The 14615-nt window shown below is 46.7% G+C and overlaps 1 protein-coding gene across 24 annotated transcripts in view; it reads right to left on the reverse strand.

Annotated features, from left to right (window-relative positions):
• TRAPPC12 (trafficking protein particle complex subunit 12) overlaps nt 1-14615 on the reverse strand; it is a 104884-nt gene that overhangs the window by 47345 nt on the left and 42924 nt on the right. For 20 of the 24 annotated variants that reach the window (XR_012422709.1, XR_012422710.1, XR_012422711.1 and 17 more), the window contains 2 exons: nt 13539-13652; nt 10917-11055 (listed from right to left, as the gene is read on the reverse strand). The exons of the other annotated variants lie outside the window; for them this stretch is intronic. Coding sequence is in view for 17 of the 20 variants with exons in the window: in XM_045369862.2 (XP_045225797.2) it covers nt 10917-11055; nt 13539-13652 (253 nt within the window). In the remaining 3 variants the exon portion in view is untranslated. The remainder of the gene's footprint in view (nt 1-10916; nt 11056-13538; nt 13653-14615) is intronic. 24 annotated transcript variants of the gene reach the window in all.

The raw sequence follows: 14615 nt of genomic DNA on the forward strand, positions 1-14615 counted from the left end.
AGCCACCCTGGGAATCCCAGTGAAATCCTCCATGCTGAGGGTGGTTGTCAAGTGAGATAAAATATGCAAGGCTTCCACACCAGCCCTGAGGCCTATCTTTCTCCTGCAGGGAGAAAGAGCATTGGAAAAGAAAAAAAAAAAAAAAAAAAAAAAAAAAAAAAAAAAGGAGAAGCTAGTCAAAATCTGTAAGGAAAAACAATTCCTAGTGGATCTATTTTTCTGGAAGATTCCCATGTATAGTTGTGACCTGCCAAAATCTAGGTTGGTATAAATACTGTAGAAGTGTTCTCATTAATCATTTAGAAAACATTAAATGAAAATACTCCTACAAAATTTATTTCAGACTGTCCCTTGCTGTGCTGAAAATCCGTACTGCTACTATAGAAAAATGTGCCAGGAATTGCCCGGGCCTTGGTGCTGGGCAGTGAAAAATGAAAGGGAAAAAAGATGACATTTCAGTTTCCCTTCAGTGGGGTATGCTACCTTCTGCCACTCACTAGCTGTTTGTGCTGGGTGGATCACATCCTCTCTGCAGCCTTTTGTGTCACCTGCAAACCAGGGCGTGAGGGCCCAGATGCAGCTAGGTGGCCGTGAGGCCAGAGCAGGTGTGCCATGAGGATGCCTGGATGCCTGTGCCACCTGCCTCAGAGAACGTGGCTGTGGCAGCCTTCCAAACCCTTTGCCCAATTTTAACAGCTTTACCCTTTCTTCAAAAAGGCACAAACTTACAAGTTTGCCCTGGCATTTCCGTCTCATTTTCAAGTTATGCGAATACTTTGCTGGGAAGACTGCTTTGTATTGATTTCCCTCTGTCTCTGCATGTCTGCGTGTGTCCTTCCCTATCCTGACCTCAGCAGGCAGGACAAGCCATGCGCTTGGTTTCCCTCTGCTCAACGGTGGGGATACTGCTTGGTGTCTGTGCCCAGCCAAGCACACGGTGTCACACTTACAGCTCTCAACATGTCATTTTTGAGTTAAATGTGGCATTGTAAATTAAAAAACACTAAAAACACAAAAACAGTGAGAAAGTCCTAAGAGAAAAAAAATACCTTAAATATAAATGATTCGCTTAAGTCTCCAAAGCCCTGAAGCATGAAGACAAACTGAGGCTTGGGTCACTGCCTCTGTATGAGTCCGCCACAGCCATGTGCAACCCACGTGTGGCTTCAGCTACAGCCCAGTGACTGGCCAAGGCCTGTATCTAGTGCAGACAGGGTGAGGAGAGGTCTCCATCTGGATGTTCTCATGGTAGATATGGGGCCCCGAACTGAAAATTCCCATATTTTTAGTGGTTTGTTCTAAGAAAAGACTGAGAATGTTAGATTTCATAAAAACAGTGAGCAAAGTGAAAAGCAGTAAGATGAACTAATGAGCCTTCTCCAAACAAATAAAGCAGCAATCACGTGTCCAACAATCAACACTCGGGAGTTCTGATGCAAAGCATTGTGACCTGGAAATCTAACTCAAGCAGAACGTGGTCACTCTGCAAGGTGAGGTAATTTTGTCATGAAAAATAAAATCTGACATTTGAAACATGCTGAATATTTAATTCTGAGATATCACGTATGGTTATGTGTTGATAAAAAAAAGTTTCAGAATTTAATTTGAGAACTCAAAATGTGAATTTCATGATTTTGAAAGGAGGATGAAAAAGGACGAAAGGCCCAGTGACAGTGACAGTGTGCCTTTACGCACACAGAGGAGCAGACAGCTGAGGGACGAGTAGAGAGATTCTTACGCGCACAGAGGAGCAGACGACTGAGGGGCGAGTAGAGCGATTCCGGTTAATTGAAGTGTTTGCCCCATCCACTTTAATTTGACTTGAGTGTAATCCGTAAGGATTCACTTCTGAAGTACAGTTTCATGTGAAGTCATTACAGCTCTTGTAACTTAGACTAAACATACAGATCTGAATTTAGTATTAGAAGCAGCACCGTACTTCTTAAACAGCATAGTGAAGACAATCAAGTTGCTTTATTTCCAATGGGAAGATGTTTTAGGCTCCTATTTTCCCTCTAGTTGCATGGAAACTTGAAGTGAGCAATTTAATGCAGAACGTGGTACTTTAAAAATTCAAAGCACTAGGAAAGTTTACATGCTGACTGCCATCGTGAATGTTTCTTTGGAACGAGAAGCGTAATTCCAAACAACAGATTAAAAAGATGGTGGTGGGGGTCTGGAAAAATTTAACTCTCTGAGAGAGGATGAAATTAGCCTTGTCAGGAATGGACATTTAATTTTCTTTAACATAGTGAATATGTTCAACACAAGAGTGAACCCAAGTGTAAACTATGAACATTTGTTAATAATGCTGTACCAATACCGGTTCATCAGTCATAACAAATGTACCACACCAATGCAAGCTGTCAATATAAAATGCAATGAATGATCTAGAAGTATTATTCAGAGATATAATCCCTACCAACACTTTTCATGACTGCAAACCCTATGACGGGAGAAACAATCTGTACTAGTGTAACAATTTAAAAAATAAAAAAAAAAAATCTAAAAGAAAATTAAAGAAAGAGGGCTAGTATGGGGATATGAAGAATGGCTCTCAAAAGAGAAACTCTGTAGGATTTTGGAAAGGTATTTTAAAGCCCTAACGTGAAGAGTAATTATGAAGTTAACAACATTTAAGACAAACAAAAACACTTTTGGTGCTGGGAAAAGGCTGGTGTCCATGGTGACCACCCTCTGGGGTGGATGAGATTTCCTGGGACAGAGATGCTCCCTGCAGATGCTGAGGTGCCAGTGACAGCAGATGGCCATGCTGTGGGGAGATTACAGAGGATGTCTGTCTACAGGGCCAAAGACTGTGGGAGGTGATCCCGGAGAACTCACGTTAAGTGCATCCCACTGCACTCGATGGAAGACGGCGAGGGCAGCAGGTGGCCTAGGGCCTCAAGGCTATGCCAGGAGAGAGAGCATCTTTGACAGGTGTGCACAAGGGACTCCGCGGGGCTGATCGGAGCTCTTGGAAGCTCCACGTGAAGAGCGGCAAGTCAGCAGCTGTGTAGACTCTCTTCCCAATACTGCATCTCCCAGAGCTCCTCCACACCCAGCGGACGGTCCCAGCAACAGTGTGCAGAGCTCCTCCACACCCAGCGGACGGTCCCAGCAACAGTGTGCAGAGCTCCTCCACACCCAGCGGACGGTCCCAGCAACAGTGTGCAGAGCTCCTCCACACCCAGCAGACTGTCCCACCAACAATGTGCAGAGCTCCTCCACACCCAGCGGACGGTCCCAGCAACAGTGTGCAGAGCTCCTCCACACCCAGCAGACTGTCCCACCAACAATGTGCAGAGCTCCTCCACACCCAGTAGACTGTCCCACCAACAGTGTGCAGAGCTCCTCCACACCCAGCGGACGGTCCCAGCAACAGTGTGCAGAGCTCCTCCCATACCCAGCGGACGGTCCCAGCAACAGCGTGCAGAGCTCCTCCACACCCAGCGGACAGTCCCAGCAACAGCGTGCAGAGCTCCTCCACACCCAGCGGATGGTCCCAGCAACAGTGTGCAGAGCTCCTCCCATACCCAGCGGACGGTCCCAGCAACAGTGTGCAGAGCTCCTCCACACCCAGCAGACTGTCCCAGCAACAGTGTGCAGAGCTCCTCCCATACCCAGCGGACGGTCCCAGCAACAGTGTGCAGAGCTCCTCCCATACCCAGCGGACGGTCCCAGCAACAGTGTGCAGAGCTCCTCCACACCCAGCAGACTGTCCCAGCAACAGTGTGCAGAGCTCCTCCCATACCCAGCGGACGGTCCCAGCAACAGTGTGCAGAGCTCCTCCACACCCAGCAGACTGTCCCAGCAACAGTGTGCAGAGCTCCTCCCATACCCAGCGGACGGTCCCAGCAACAGTGTGCAGAGCTCCTCCACACCCAGCAGACTGTCCCAGCAACAGTGTGCAGAGCTCCTCCACACCCAGCAGACTGTCCCAGCAACAGTGTGCAGAGCTCCTCCACACCCAGCAGACTGTCCCAGCAACAGTGTGCAGAGCTCCTCCCATACCCAGCGGACGGTCCCAGCAACAGTGTGCAGAGCTCCTCCCATACCCAGCGGACGGTCCCAGCAACAGTGTGCAGAGCTCCTCCACACCCAGCAGACTGTCCCAGCAACAGTGTGCAGAGCTCCTCCCATACCCAGCGGACGGTCCCAGCAACAGCGTGCAGAGCTCCTCCACACCCAGCGGACGGTCCCAGCAACAGTGTGCAGAGCTCCTCCCATACCCAGCGGACGGTCCCAGCAACAGCGTGCAGAGCTCCTCCACACCCAGCGGACAGTCCCAGCAACAGCGTGCAGAGCTCCTCCACACCCAGCGGACAGTCCCAGCAACAGCGTGCAGAGCTCCTCCACACCCAGCGGATGGTCCCAGCAACAGTGTGCAGAGCTCCTCCCATACCCAGCGGACGGTCCCAGCAACAGCGTGCAGAGCTCCTCCACACCCAGCGGACGGTCCCAGCAACAGCGTGCAGAGCTCCTCCACACCCAGCGGACAGTCCCAGCAACAGCGTGCAGAGCTCCTCCACACCCAGCGGACAGTCCCAGCAACAGCGTGCAGAGCTCCTCCACACCCAGCGGACAGTCCCAGCAACAGCGTGCAGAGCTCCTCCACACCCAGCGGACAGTCCCAGCAACAGCGTGCAGAGCTCCTCCACACCCAGCGGACAGTCCCAGCAACAGCGTGCAGAGCTCCTCCACACCCAGCGGACGGTCCCAGCAACAGTGTGCAGAGCTCCCTTAGGAAACGTTCTGGAAAGCTGTCTGGTAAATGTCTTTACTTGTCTCAGCCTACTTGGGAATGACAAAGGCATGATTTCTCTGCATTCATTATTCCTGATATAACAGTATGTGGAATCAAGAAGATACTCCTAAAACGGGTTATGTTGCAAACAAAAAAGGTTATGTTTGTATTTTTAAATTAGAATTTTTTTTTCAGGGTTGCAAATAGTATTTCCCAGAATGGGACAAGATATTAATATTTCCCAAATACAAAACAGATGAAGGATTAAATACCTACTATATAGAATGAACCTCAAGCAATTAATAACAAAGATAACCCAATAGAAATACAGGCCAAGATTATGAAAGAGTGAGTCACCAAGGAGGAAATTCCGACAAAGGACACATAATTCGGCAGAAATCAGAAAGACGTCAGTTGCGACAGGAGGTAGAATTTTAGACTCACTGGTGAAAGTCTGACAATCTTTACTTATACAAGAGTGGAGGGACAGAAACACAGGCTGTGGCTGGGAGTGGAAATTAGCATGGCCACTTTCACATATGCCACTTTAAATTTACACCTCGAACTCAACATGTACAAAGGGAAATGTACAAAGATGTCCATAACACCACTGCTCATCATAGCCAAAAGCTGGAAAGATCCTAATTGTTCATCTTTATGGATACGGATACAGATGGATATGAACAATGGCGAGTGGGGAAAAAAAAAAAGCAAATGAAGAATGATGTGCTCATGAAGTATATTTACAAAGCTTATAAGACAATACTCTCTCTCTGTATACATGTATTTCTCTGTGTGTATGTATATGTGTGTGTATGAAGCAAATATGTAAAAACATGATCTGGAAGGATACACAACACACCACAACTGTGACTGCTTCTGGGAGGGACTGAACTGGGAAAGAGGTTCACAGGCTGTATCAGCAATGGGTGATTTCATTTGTTACAAAAAAGGTCTAAGGCAAATATGAAAAAATATTTGTTAATTGTCTGAGTATTTTATAAATACCAATTTTTGTTAAGCAAAGAGTGGATTTAACCAGATCCCAAAACAGAGTTTCTCATAAGGTACAGAAGTAGTGGGTTAGAATAAAAGTAAATACCTTTTATTAAAAAGCTATTAGAACAGAAAAAAAAGTAAAGTAAAAGTAAACAGTAAATAGATGTGGGCAACACAGAAAAATCAAATATCTGAATTTGCACAAATCCATCTGGAAACAACAGTGGCATCCTGTGCAATGAAAGAGTACTCTACCTCAACCATCTGAAGAATTCACGGATAGGGAACTTCTGTTTCAAAATCAGAGAAATACGAATAGGAAAGGCAACTTTAAGATATATTTATCTTTTTCTCTGTCCCTGGAGATGCATGATACAGGGTATTACTATGCAAGTGAAGTTCAGTTTTCAGCGATAAGACAGTGGCTATGAGCAAGTTTTCTGCACACTATTTTTATTCTTCTTGTTTTGACATCTTCTACCAGTATGACCAACACCGATCTTCTGAATTTCCTGAAGCCGCATGACAATTCTAGACAGAAGAGCTCAGTTGCCAAGTTATGTGTGAAGTCTCAGGGAACTAAAGCCACACAGTCTTTAAGTGTGTCCTGCAGGGACACAGAGGACTTCCAGTGAATGAAAAGATGTGGACAATCTGCTCACAACCCCCAGCCAGTTGGCTTCTGAACACAAATCTGAGCTTTCAATGACTGCCCCACAACCCATGAAATGAACTGTGACAAAAGGCTTGATGCAAGCAGCTTCCACTCCACCGCCTGCGGCCTGGGTTCTGGGGATGGAGGAAGCTGGGCCCTGGGTTCTAGGGATGGGCGTAGGGTCTGAGAGGGGAAGAAGCAATGAATGCAGTAGAAGAGGAACAGAGGAAAAGGGGGTGGAGATTGAGGAGCAAGAAAGGAAGATAAAGAGAGGACACCCAGGTCAGAGTCAGCGCTATCTGGGCTTCTTGTGGTTTTGGGGGTCCCACCCAGAACCGCACAGACCTCAGCTCCGGGGGCGCAGGGCTGGGTGGGCCCCGTGACTGTGTCCTGAGGATTCTTCCCGTGCGCAGGAGGGAGCGTCCAGACAACCAAGAGAAAGACAGCACTAGGGTCAGAAATGGGGCTGGGCTTTGGGGGGGGCTGAAAGCAACTGACTGAAATTGCGAGATATGACACATAAATACATCAACCATAATACTGTTCCCTTCTTGGATGAATTTTTTTTAAAAAACCTTCATGATTTTTACACACGATTCATTACATGTCTTGTTATGAATATCCTGAATGGGCAAAAATTACGCCCAATATTTACATGAAATATATTAAAGCTCATTCATAAAAGTTGTTTTTATAATTATAGCCTCCTTTTAAAGCACATTTTAACAACTTGCTTTGCTTATATATTGCAAGCTAAAATGAAGTGAATGAATCAAAATCTTACATTTATGCTTTGTTACACCACAAAATGGGAAGAAAAATTAGTAAACATCCAGCATATTATTGAGGATGAATGTTAATACACTTTTGCTAAAATGTATGTATGATTTATGTCTATTTCATAATTTAAATTAGCTGCTTAATGATGCGTAGCTGCTATCTTCTCTTTATCCATTTACCAGTGCAATTTAATTTCAGGAAGAATCAAAGCCATGTTTTCTAGGCTTGACTGAACATCCTTAGGAAAAAATGTCCTCAAAATGAGGAGGAAAGATGACAGGTAGTTCTCCACCTACATCCACAGATTTTGATATTCTTCAATGGCACTCAGTGTCATTTCCACCAACATCCTCTCCTGAGAGACGGGCACACCGTGCTACGGAGCCTTCGGCATGCTGTAAATAGGATGCGCAAGGCGAGGCTGGGCCTTCCTGAGCGGCCAGAGGTAAAGGTTAGAGACCAGTGGGAGCTAGGGCTTTTTTTTTTTTTTTTTTTTTGTGAGACAGAGTCTTACTCCGTCACTCAGGCTGGAGTGCAGTGGTACGATCTTGGCTCACGACAACCTCCGCCTCCTGGGTTGAAGAGATTCTTGTGTATCAGCCTCCTGAGTAGCTGGTATGACAGGTGTGCACCACCGTGTCTGGCTAATTTTTTGTATTTTTAGTAGAGACAGGGTTTCACCATTTTGGCCAGGCTGGTCTCGAACTTCTGGCCTCAAGAGATCTTGAGATCCTCACGGCCTTCCAAAGTGCTGGGATTACAGGCATTAGCCACTGTGCCCAGCCGAGCTGGAGATGTTTATTTGGTCATCATAGGAAATATCTGCCTCTCAGTCACACTCATTCTTAAACACCTGTCATAAATTCAGAAGCAGGTGATGTAAGAGGAGTCATTTTGAATCTATAATTCACACGGACCTCAGTAGGAAAAGAAACCAGAGCACTTGGTGCAGCTCTGCCCTTCAGGGTATCTGGTGGTTTCAATTAAGGCCTGTGTGCTCAAGGCCCTGAGTTTTCTGTTAGCAGCAGACAAAATGCCTAAAAAAAATCGGCTGTCAAGTCCCAGTCCCAGTCCCCCAGTCCCCAGCCCAGGCAGAGTCCCACAGACCTGGGTCCAGCCCCGTCCCGGGACTATGAACGACGTGGGAAGGGCGGGGTTGGAGGAGATGCTCAGGCTGCAGTCAGGCAGAGGGGGAAGGAATGGTTTTATTTATGCCGGGGGAAAACAAAGCGAATCCTTATAAGAAATAGGAAAGCAGCCGTTTCTTGACTATGATAGCTACCAGGCATAACTGATTCAATAGAAACACCCTCAAACTTCCCCAATTAACAACGCCTTTAACCTTTCCATCTTTTCTTCACAACCTACCAAGTGACAGCCTCCCCATTCTTTCTGGGCTGGAAATTTGGTCTTACATGGAAAGGATGACCCTCAAATTGGTGACGAAGTGGAGACGAGAAAGGGACATGACAGAATCAGGGAGCCCAGTTAATTTACAAGGTAGAACAGTATCCCTGGAACGACCAGCAATGGCTGTATCTCTCCAAACTCATGAGCGGTTGAGGGAACCACCTGCAAGCAGACTGGACGGAACTTTGAGAGGGACGTAGATGAGACTTACTCCTGGGGAGAGGGGACGGATAAAGCCCTGCTCCTCCAGGACAGTGCTCACGACCACCGGGCAGCTTCCTGGCTGGAGTGCGGGAGAAGACCCCGAGGGAGAAGACCCTAGGGAAGAAGTCAAGACATCTTTATCCAACTCACGGCCGCAAAAGCCAGACTCCTGGGGACAGAAGGCCTGCTTGGCCAGCAACACCAGTGAGGGTCCTTCAGCAAGTTCCCGAGACCCCTCTGGCCCCACTTCCGCCACCTGTTGGCCACGCCACGGCAGACAGAGCTCCTGAACACGCACCATCAAGCGGTCCTGGCTTTGGTCTGTTCCTCCTGGTCACGTGGAAGGCTAGCAGGCCAGTGGGTGGGCAGGAAGTGTCGCACATTAAGGACTGGCATCTACGTCCCTGGATGACACGGAGTCCTATGTCCGAGAGCGACAGTGTTGTTGCTGGTCCTTCCTCACTCTGTGGCTACCTAGATTGGCTGGTTCACTTCCATGAAATCAAGCCAGCCCCATCAAGACGATCTCTCTGATTTATGCCCTATCTTAGTTATTAGAAGTTACCCTTTCCATTTTTTTCTTTTCTACAAGGGGCAAATTCCCTTAGTCAGAAGGAATAAACAATTTTAATACCAGTGAGACTAAAGGTCAAAAAGTATTTTATACTAAAAATGATAAAAATCTCCATCAATTCTGGGATAACTCAGAGTAATATGGACCAATTCCCTCCCGTCCTACCTGGAGGAAGGTAAAGATGATAAAGGAGAGAGCATGGGGAATAAAGAAAGCCGGCGTCTGCATTCGTTCCTATGCCCCTCCAAAGAAACAGAGCTGAGTTTTAAGCAAAAAACAACACACAAAGATGAAAGATTTGTTTTTACTTCTAGCCTTTTTAGTTCATCTATTTACTTACTAGTATCAACTAAGTTAAATAGAATGTTTATTTAAATTTTCTGAGCCTTCTATAGGAATTATTATTTTATTATTAATCAGGCCTTTGCATGTCTTGTACTGCTGGTTTTAAATATTTTCTACCTCCGATCAGGCTCTGCATTTCCTGACACCTAGGACCATTCTCCGTAGCTCCACTGCCGCAGCCAACAAATGCTGACAATCGAGCCTGCAAAACGCGGCAGTGCGAGACTCTCCCGTGTCACTGATACATTCAGAAGACAGTAAGAAAACTGGCAAATACAGCTGGTACTAGAGAGCAGCCACTATTCCAAGCAACTTATACTGACATCATTTAATCTTCAGGACAATCCAGGAAGCAAGCAGGATTGGCATATCTGTTTTACTGATAAGGACACTGGGGCACAGAGAGGTCAGATAACTCCCCCAAGGCTACACGAGTCAGTGATGTAACCAGGATGTAACTGGGGATGCCTGACAACAGGGCCTGGGCTTTCAACAGCTGCTTACACCGCCCTCATGAGACATCCTGCCAGGACTGTTTTCTATTTAAGAACATATGAGGGGCTTCAAACATATTTATAAGGTTCTTCACCAAGAGACACACATTGCACAAGGCTCCCAGTGCTGTAGAAGGCTCTCCGTAACCCGTCTTCTCCCTTCCCAACTGTTGATTTCCTGTCACTCTCCTAGAACTACCCTATGCTATAGCCTAGTGTTTTCCAAACCATGGTCGTGATTGTGACCCAAAGGGTGAGTCACAACCAGATTTTTAAAATAAATTAAATAAGAATAGAGACGAATGGAAAATGTCGCGGCGTGTGCCACATGGCACGGACACGTTTGGTTTCACTGCTCTGCTTCTCTGTGCATCAGGTCCCGAGATGGGACGGTTCTTCCCTGTGGAGCACAGCTCAGACGTCTACCACCCGGGCCCTGCACCACATCATGCTGCCTTGACACACCAGGTGCTAGATACACGGCTGCTAAATGTACAGACAGACACACCAGGGAGCACCTCCAGGTCAATGTTTCGGTAAATCTGAGTGGGAGCATTCTGTAAGTCAAGGCTTGTTGCTAGGTACTTATCTGATTTTTTTTGAGACTGGATAAATAAGGAAAACTGAGGCTACCAAATTATGTATAAATCAAAGCAAACCAGAGCAAAACACATACAAATGTACAAATATTAAATACCATGGCCTTACCCCTGCGCCCAGGGTACACGTGTGGGTAGTACTCGTAATAAAGGTCTGGCTGATCAAGATTTCCAAAGGGTTCAAATTCCATCTCAGCATTCTGGAAAAGGCCCAACTTCACTAGTAGTGCCAGCCTCACAAACCAGAGCTAAAAACAAAATACAATGGAAACAATAGGTTATCTATATATATCCAGTTCAGAAATTGCTATTCCTTATGAAGTTGGTTAAGAGATTAATTTCTCATATATTAAAATAAGGACTAACCTAACTTCCTATCTTTGCATATTTACAAAATCGTGTTTAAAAAAGCAGAACGTGGTCACTCTGCGAGGTGAGGTCATGAAAAATAAAATCCGACATTTGAAACATGCTGAATATTTAATTCTCAGATATCACTCATGCCTGCAGTTCCAGCTACTCGGGAGGCTGAGGTGGGAGGATCACTTGAGCCCAGCAGTTTGAGCACAGCCTGGACAACATAGCGAGACCCTGTCTCTAAAAAAAAAATTACTATTGAGCTTAATAACAATGTGAATGGTTTTACATAACTGTTTACTCAGTAAGTAAACACTGCTTACTGAGCAGGTGTGTGTGCAAAGCACTGTGCTAGGTGTCATGAAGACGGAAAGGCACCAAAGGAATGCGCCGCCTAGTGGAGGGCGGGGGAATGACGGCGGGAACGGGAGCAGGAAGGAGCGGAAGCGCGGGGATGGGTTGTGTTTGAGGGCAGCTCTCAGGGCTGCGGAGTTTCAAGGGGCCACAGGCTAAGGAAGGGTCTGCTCGTTCAGGGAACGTAAGGACAAAGGCACAGAGTGGACAAAACACGACGTACGAGAGCACAGCGTGCTCTGGCAGCATCTGGGGTACCTTCAGGAAAATGGTGGGAATTTGCATTACAGAGCTGCACAGCCAGAGACTTAGGATTAAAAGGGGAACCTAATGTGATCTGACTTTACTGATGAGAAGAATGAATTTCACCAAGTGTCCGCTGAGGGATGAATGGATAAAGGAACGTGGTACGACACACAGTGGAATACCACTCAGCTTTCATGGGGGAAATCCCATTGTTTGTGATGTGGATGAGCCTGGGGGACATGACGTTAGATGAAACAAGCCAAGCACAGAAAGACAAACAGCGCGGGGCCTCACTTACACATGGAATCTGAAAACACTGGGCTCACAGAAGCAGAGTAGATGGCGGGTGCTGGGGCTGGGGGTGGGGGTGGGGAGGAGGGCAGGGCAGCGAGGTTTGAGAGATGTTAGTCAAAGGAAACAAAATTCAGTGAGACAGGAGGAATAAGCTCAAGAGATCTATTGTAGACATGGTGACCACAGTTACAAACAACGTATACTAAAAATTGCTAAGACAGATTTTCAGTGTTCTCATTACACACACACACACACACACACACACACGAGAAGATGAAATTTCGCATGGTAGGCAATGGGAAACTATCCAGCTCTTGACTAGCTCCGTTTCAGACCTAGTTGGAAAGGAGGGTGGTTCACCCTCTTTAGGCAGCCTGGTGGTCCCTGGCTCCCAGGAGGTCACCATATTGGTCTTGAGCTAGTGCCAACACGTGATCAGCAAAGTGCACTACGGCCCAGAACTCCTGGGCCCAAGTGACCCTCCTGCCTCAGTCTCCCCAGTAGCTGGGACTACAGTCATGTGCCACTATGCCGGGCAGTTTTCAAGCAGGAAAGTGAGATGATCAAAAGTGTGCTTTAAGAGTTTTTTTGGAGGTAGTTGATGGAATGAATGTGAATAAAGAAACTTGAACTAAGTTCATATAGGAGGCTAAAGCAACACTGCAATGAGAGCTTGAACTGCGGGTGGTGATGGGTTGGAGAGGAATGATAGAAAAACAGCCTAGGATTTGGCAAACCAGTGGATGGACAGGTGATGGGGGAAGTGGCTCTTCTTGTCGGCTCTTGCGGGAAGAGGAAGAAGGAGAAGGAGCTTGTTGGAAACAGCTAAGCCGTCAGGGCTCCCCAGAGCTGCTCCTTTCCAACGCTCATCACAGTTCTGAAGGATCTGGTGGCCTGTTTAGTCCCGGGGGATTCCCATGTAAGCTAGAAGAACAGTTGAAAAACTCCCCAGGGAAAGGTAAGAATTTATCAATGTTTGCAGCTGTTCCTTCTTCTCAGATGAGTTTCCTTTTGTTCACAAGTCTATTTTGTGCATTCCTTTTTTTTTTAATTTCAGAGCAAGTGATATGCCAGGAGGAGCAAACCCATGGCACATGGACGCTCCGTCCTTGGGGGGGACAGAACCAACTGCTCCTGCCACTGTTTCCTACCGGACTCAGACATGCCCCAGATCCCCGCACAGGCCAGCTGCTGCTGCCAGTCGTGAGGCGAACCCGCCTGCTGACCCAAAGCCGTGCTGGTCCCACCATGAGACTAAGTGTGGGCACCTGTGAGTGTGCTTCTGGGGCGCACAGGCGTCCTGATGGGCCAAAGTGAGAATTCCAGTGCCCCAGTACAGTATATACAATATAATTAGGAGATAAAGAAGCAGGATATGAAAATATACTTTTTGTTACTGGCATGAAAGGCCATGGTCCTGTCCATGTCCCCAAACTGTGATAAGCCAGGTTAAACTACAGCCCCTGAAAGGTGTTCTCACCTGCAGTGAATCTGTCGTGTGGCTGGTGGGCAGCCCGCTCTTGCCGTAGCCCTGGCCGTGGGCTGTGAGGAGACGTCCGCACAGGTCCACTGCTGCCCTCCAGTTTCTGCAGCTCTGCAAGACATGGCAGAACATGTGACCAAACACACATGCAAGGCATGGTGGAATCCATGACCCAAACGCATAGCCACTGGCCACAGCTGCTCACCTTGCTGGAAGCAGCGCCAGCCAGCCATTAGTAATCATGACAAGGTCAGTGTGCTGGCAGCACGGAGGGGAATGCCATTTGTCAACGCTGCACGTGTAATTAGGCAATAAGAGAGCCAAGCGTGAGATACAGTTCGAGCTGATCAAATCATAAAAACAGTAACATTTAGCAACTGATAGAGCATCGGGAAGAGGCTTTTTATTGGAAAGCTCCGCATCTCTCTCCATCTATATGACTGGCGTCCTTTTTAGCAGGATTGTCTTGAGATTTGTCAATTTAAAATCAATAAGGAAATTTTATGCTATGTGTTGGACATATGTATTTGTATCTGTAAGCTCTGCATGTGACTATAAAATAAGTGGCTTTCTATGTTCATAATTCTAATTTATCAATATGAAAAAATCAATGAACTATGTGAACACAACATGTTCCAGGCCCATGTGGCAATGCACGGCATACTTTCACATTGCGTAACGTTATGGCTTCAACACGGAAGGGCTGGCTGGTACCGCCACGCTGGCTGATTCGTACAGACTTCTGTGTTTATCTTTGCCCTTGTGCAATGCAGAAAGGACAGCCGTTAGAGAAATGAATGGGAAAAAAAGGTCGGAATGTTTAAACCTTTTAAGAAGCTAAAAGTGGATGCTCACTCTGTCTTTTCTCAAGGTAATGGGCACTATCTTTGAATACTGTAGATGTCCTCATTTCTGCAGCCAGTCAGTAAACATGCTTTAAGTACTTCCTGCCTGACAGAGACTGCAAGGCTGGCGGGGAGGTTAGTGAACGAGCACTCATTAGTGGATGATCTAGCAAGGGAGACAGACAATTAAACAATATGTTTCTCAAAAATTAGCTAAATGATTTTGTGT

The sequence above is a fragment of the Macaca fascicularis genome, chromosome 13 (assembly GCF_037993035.2).
Source record: "Macaca fascicularis isolate 582-1 chromosome 13, T2T-MFA8v1.1".
In the NCBI taxonomy this organism is placed as follows: domain Eukaryota; kingdom Metazoa; phylum Chordata; class Mammalia; order Primates; family Cercopithecidae; genus Macaca; species Macaca fascicularis.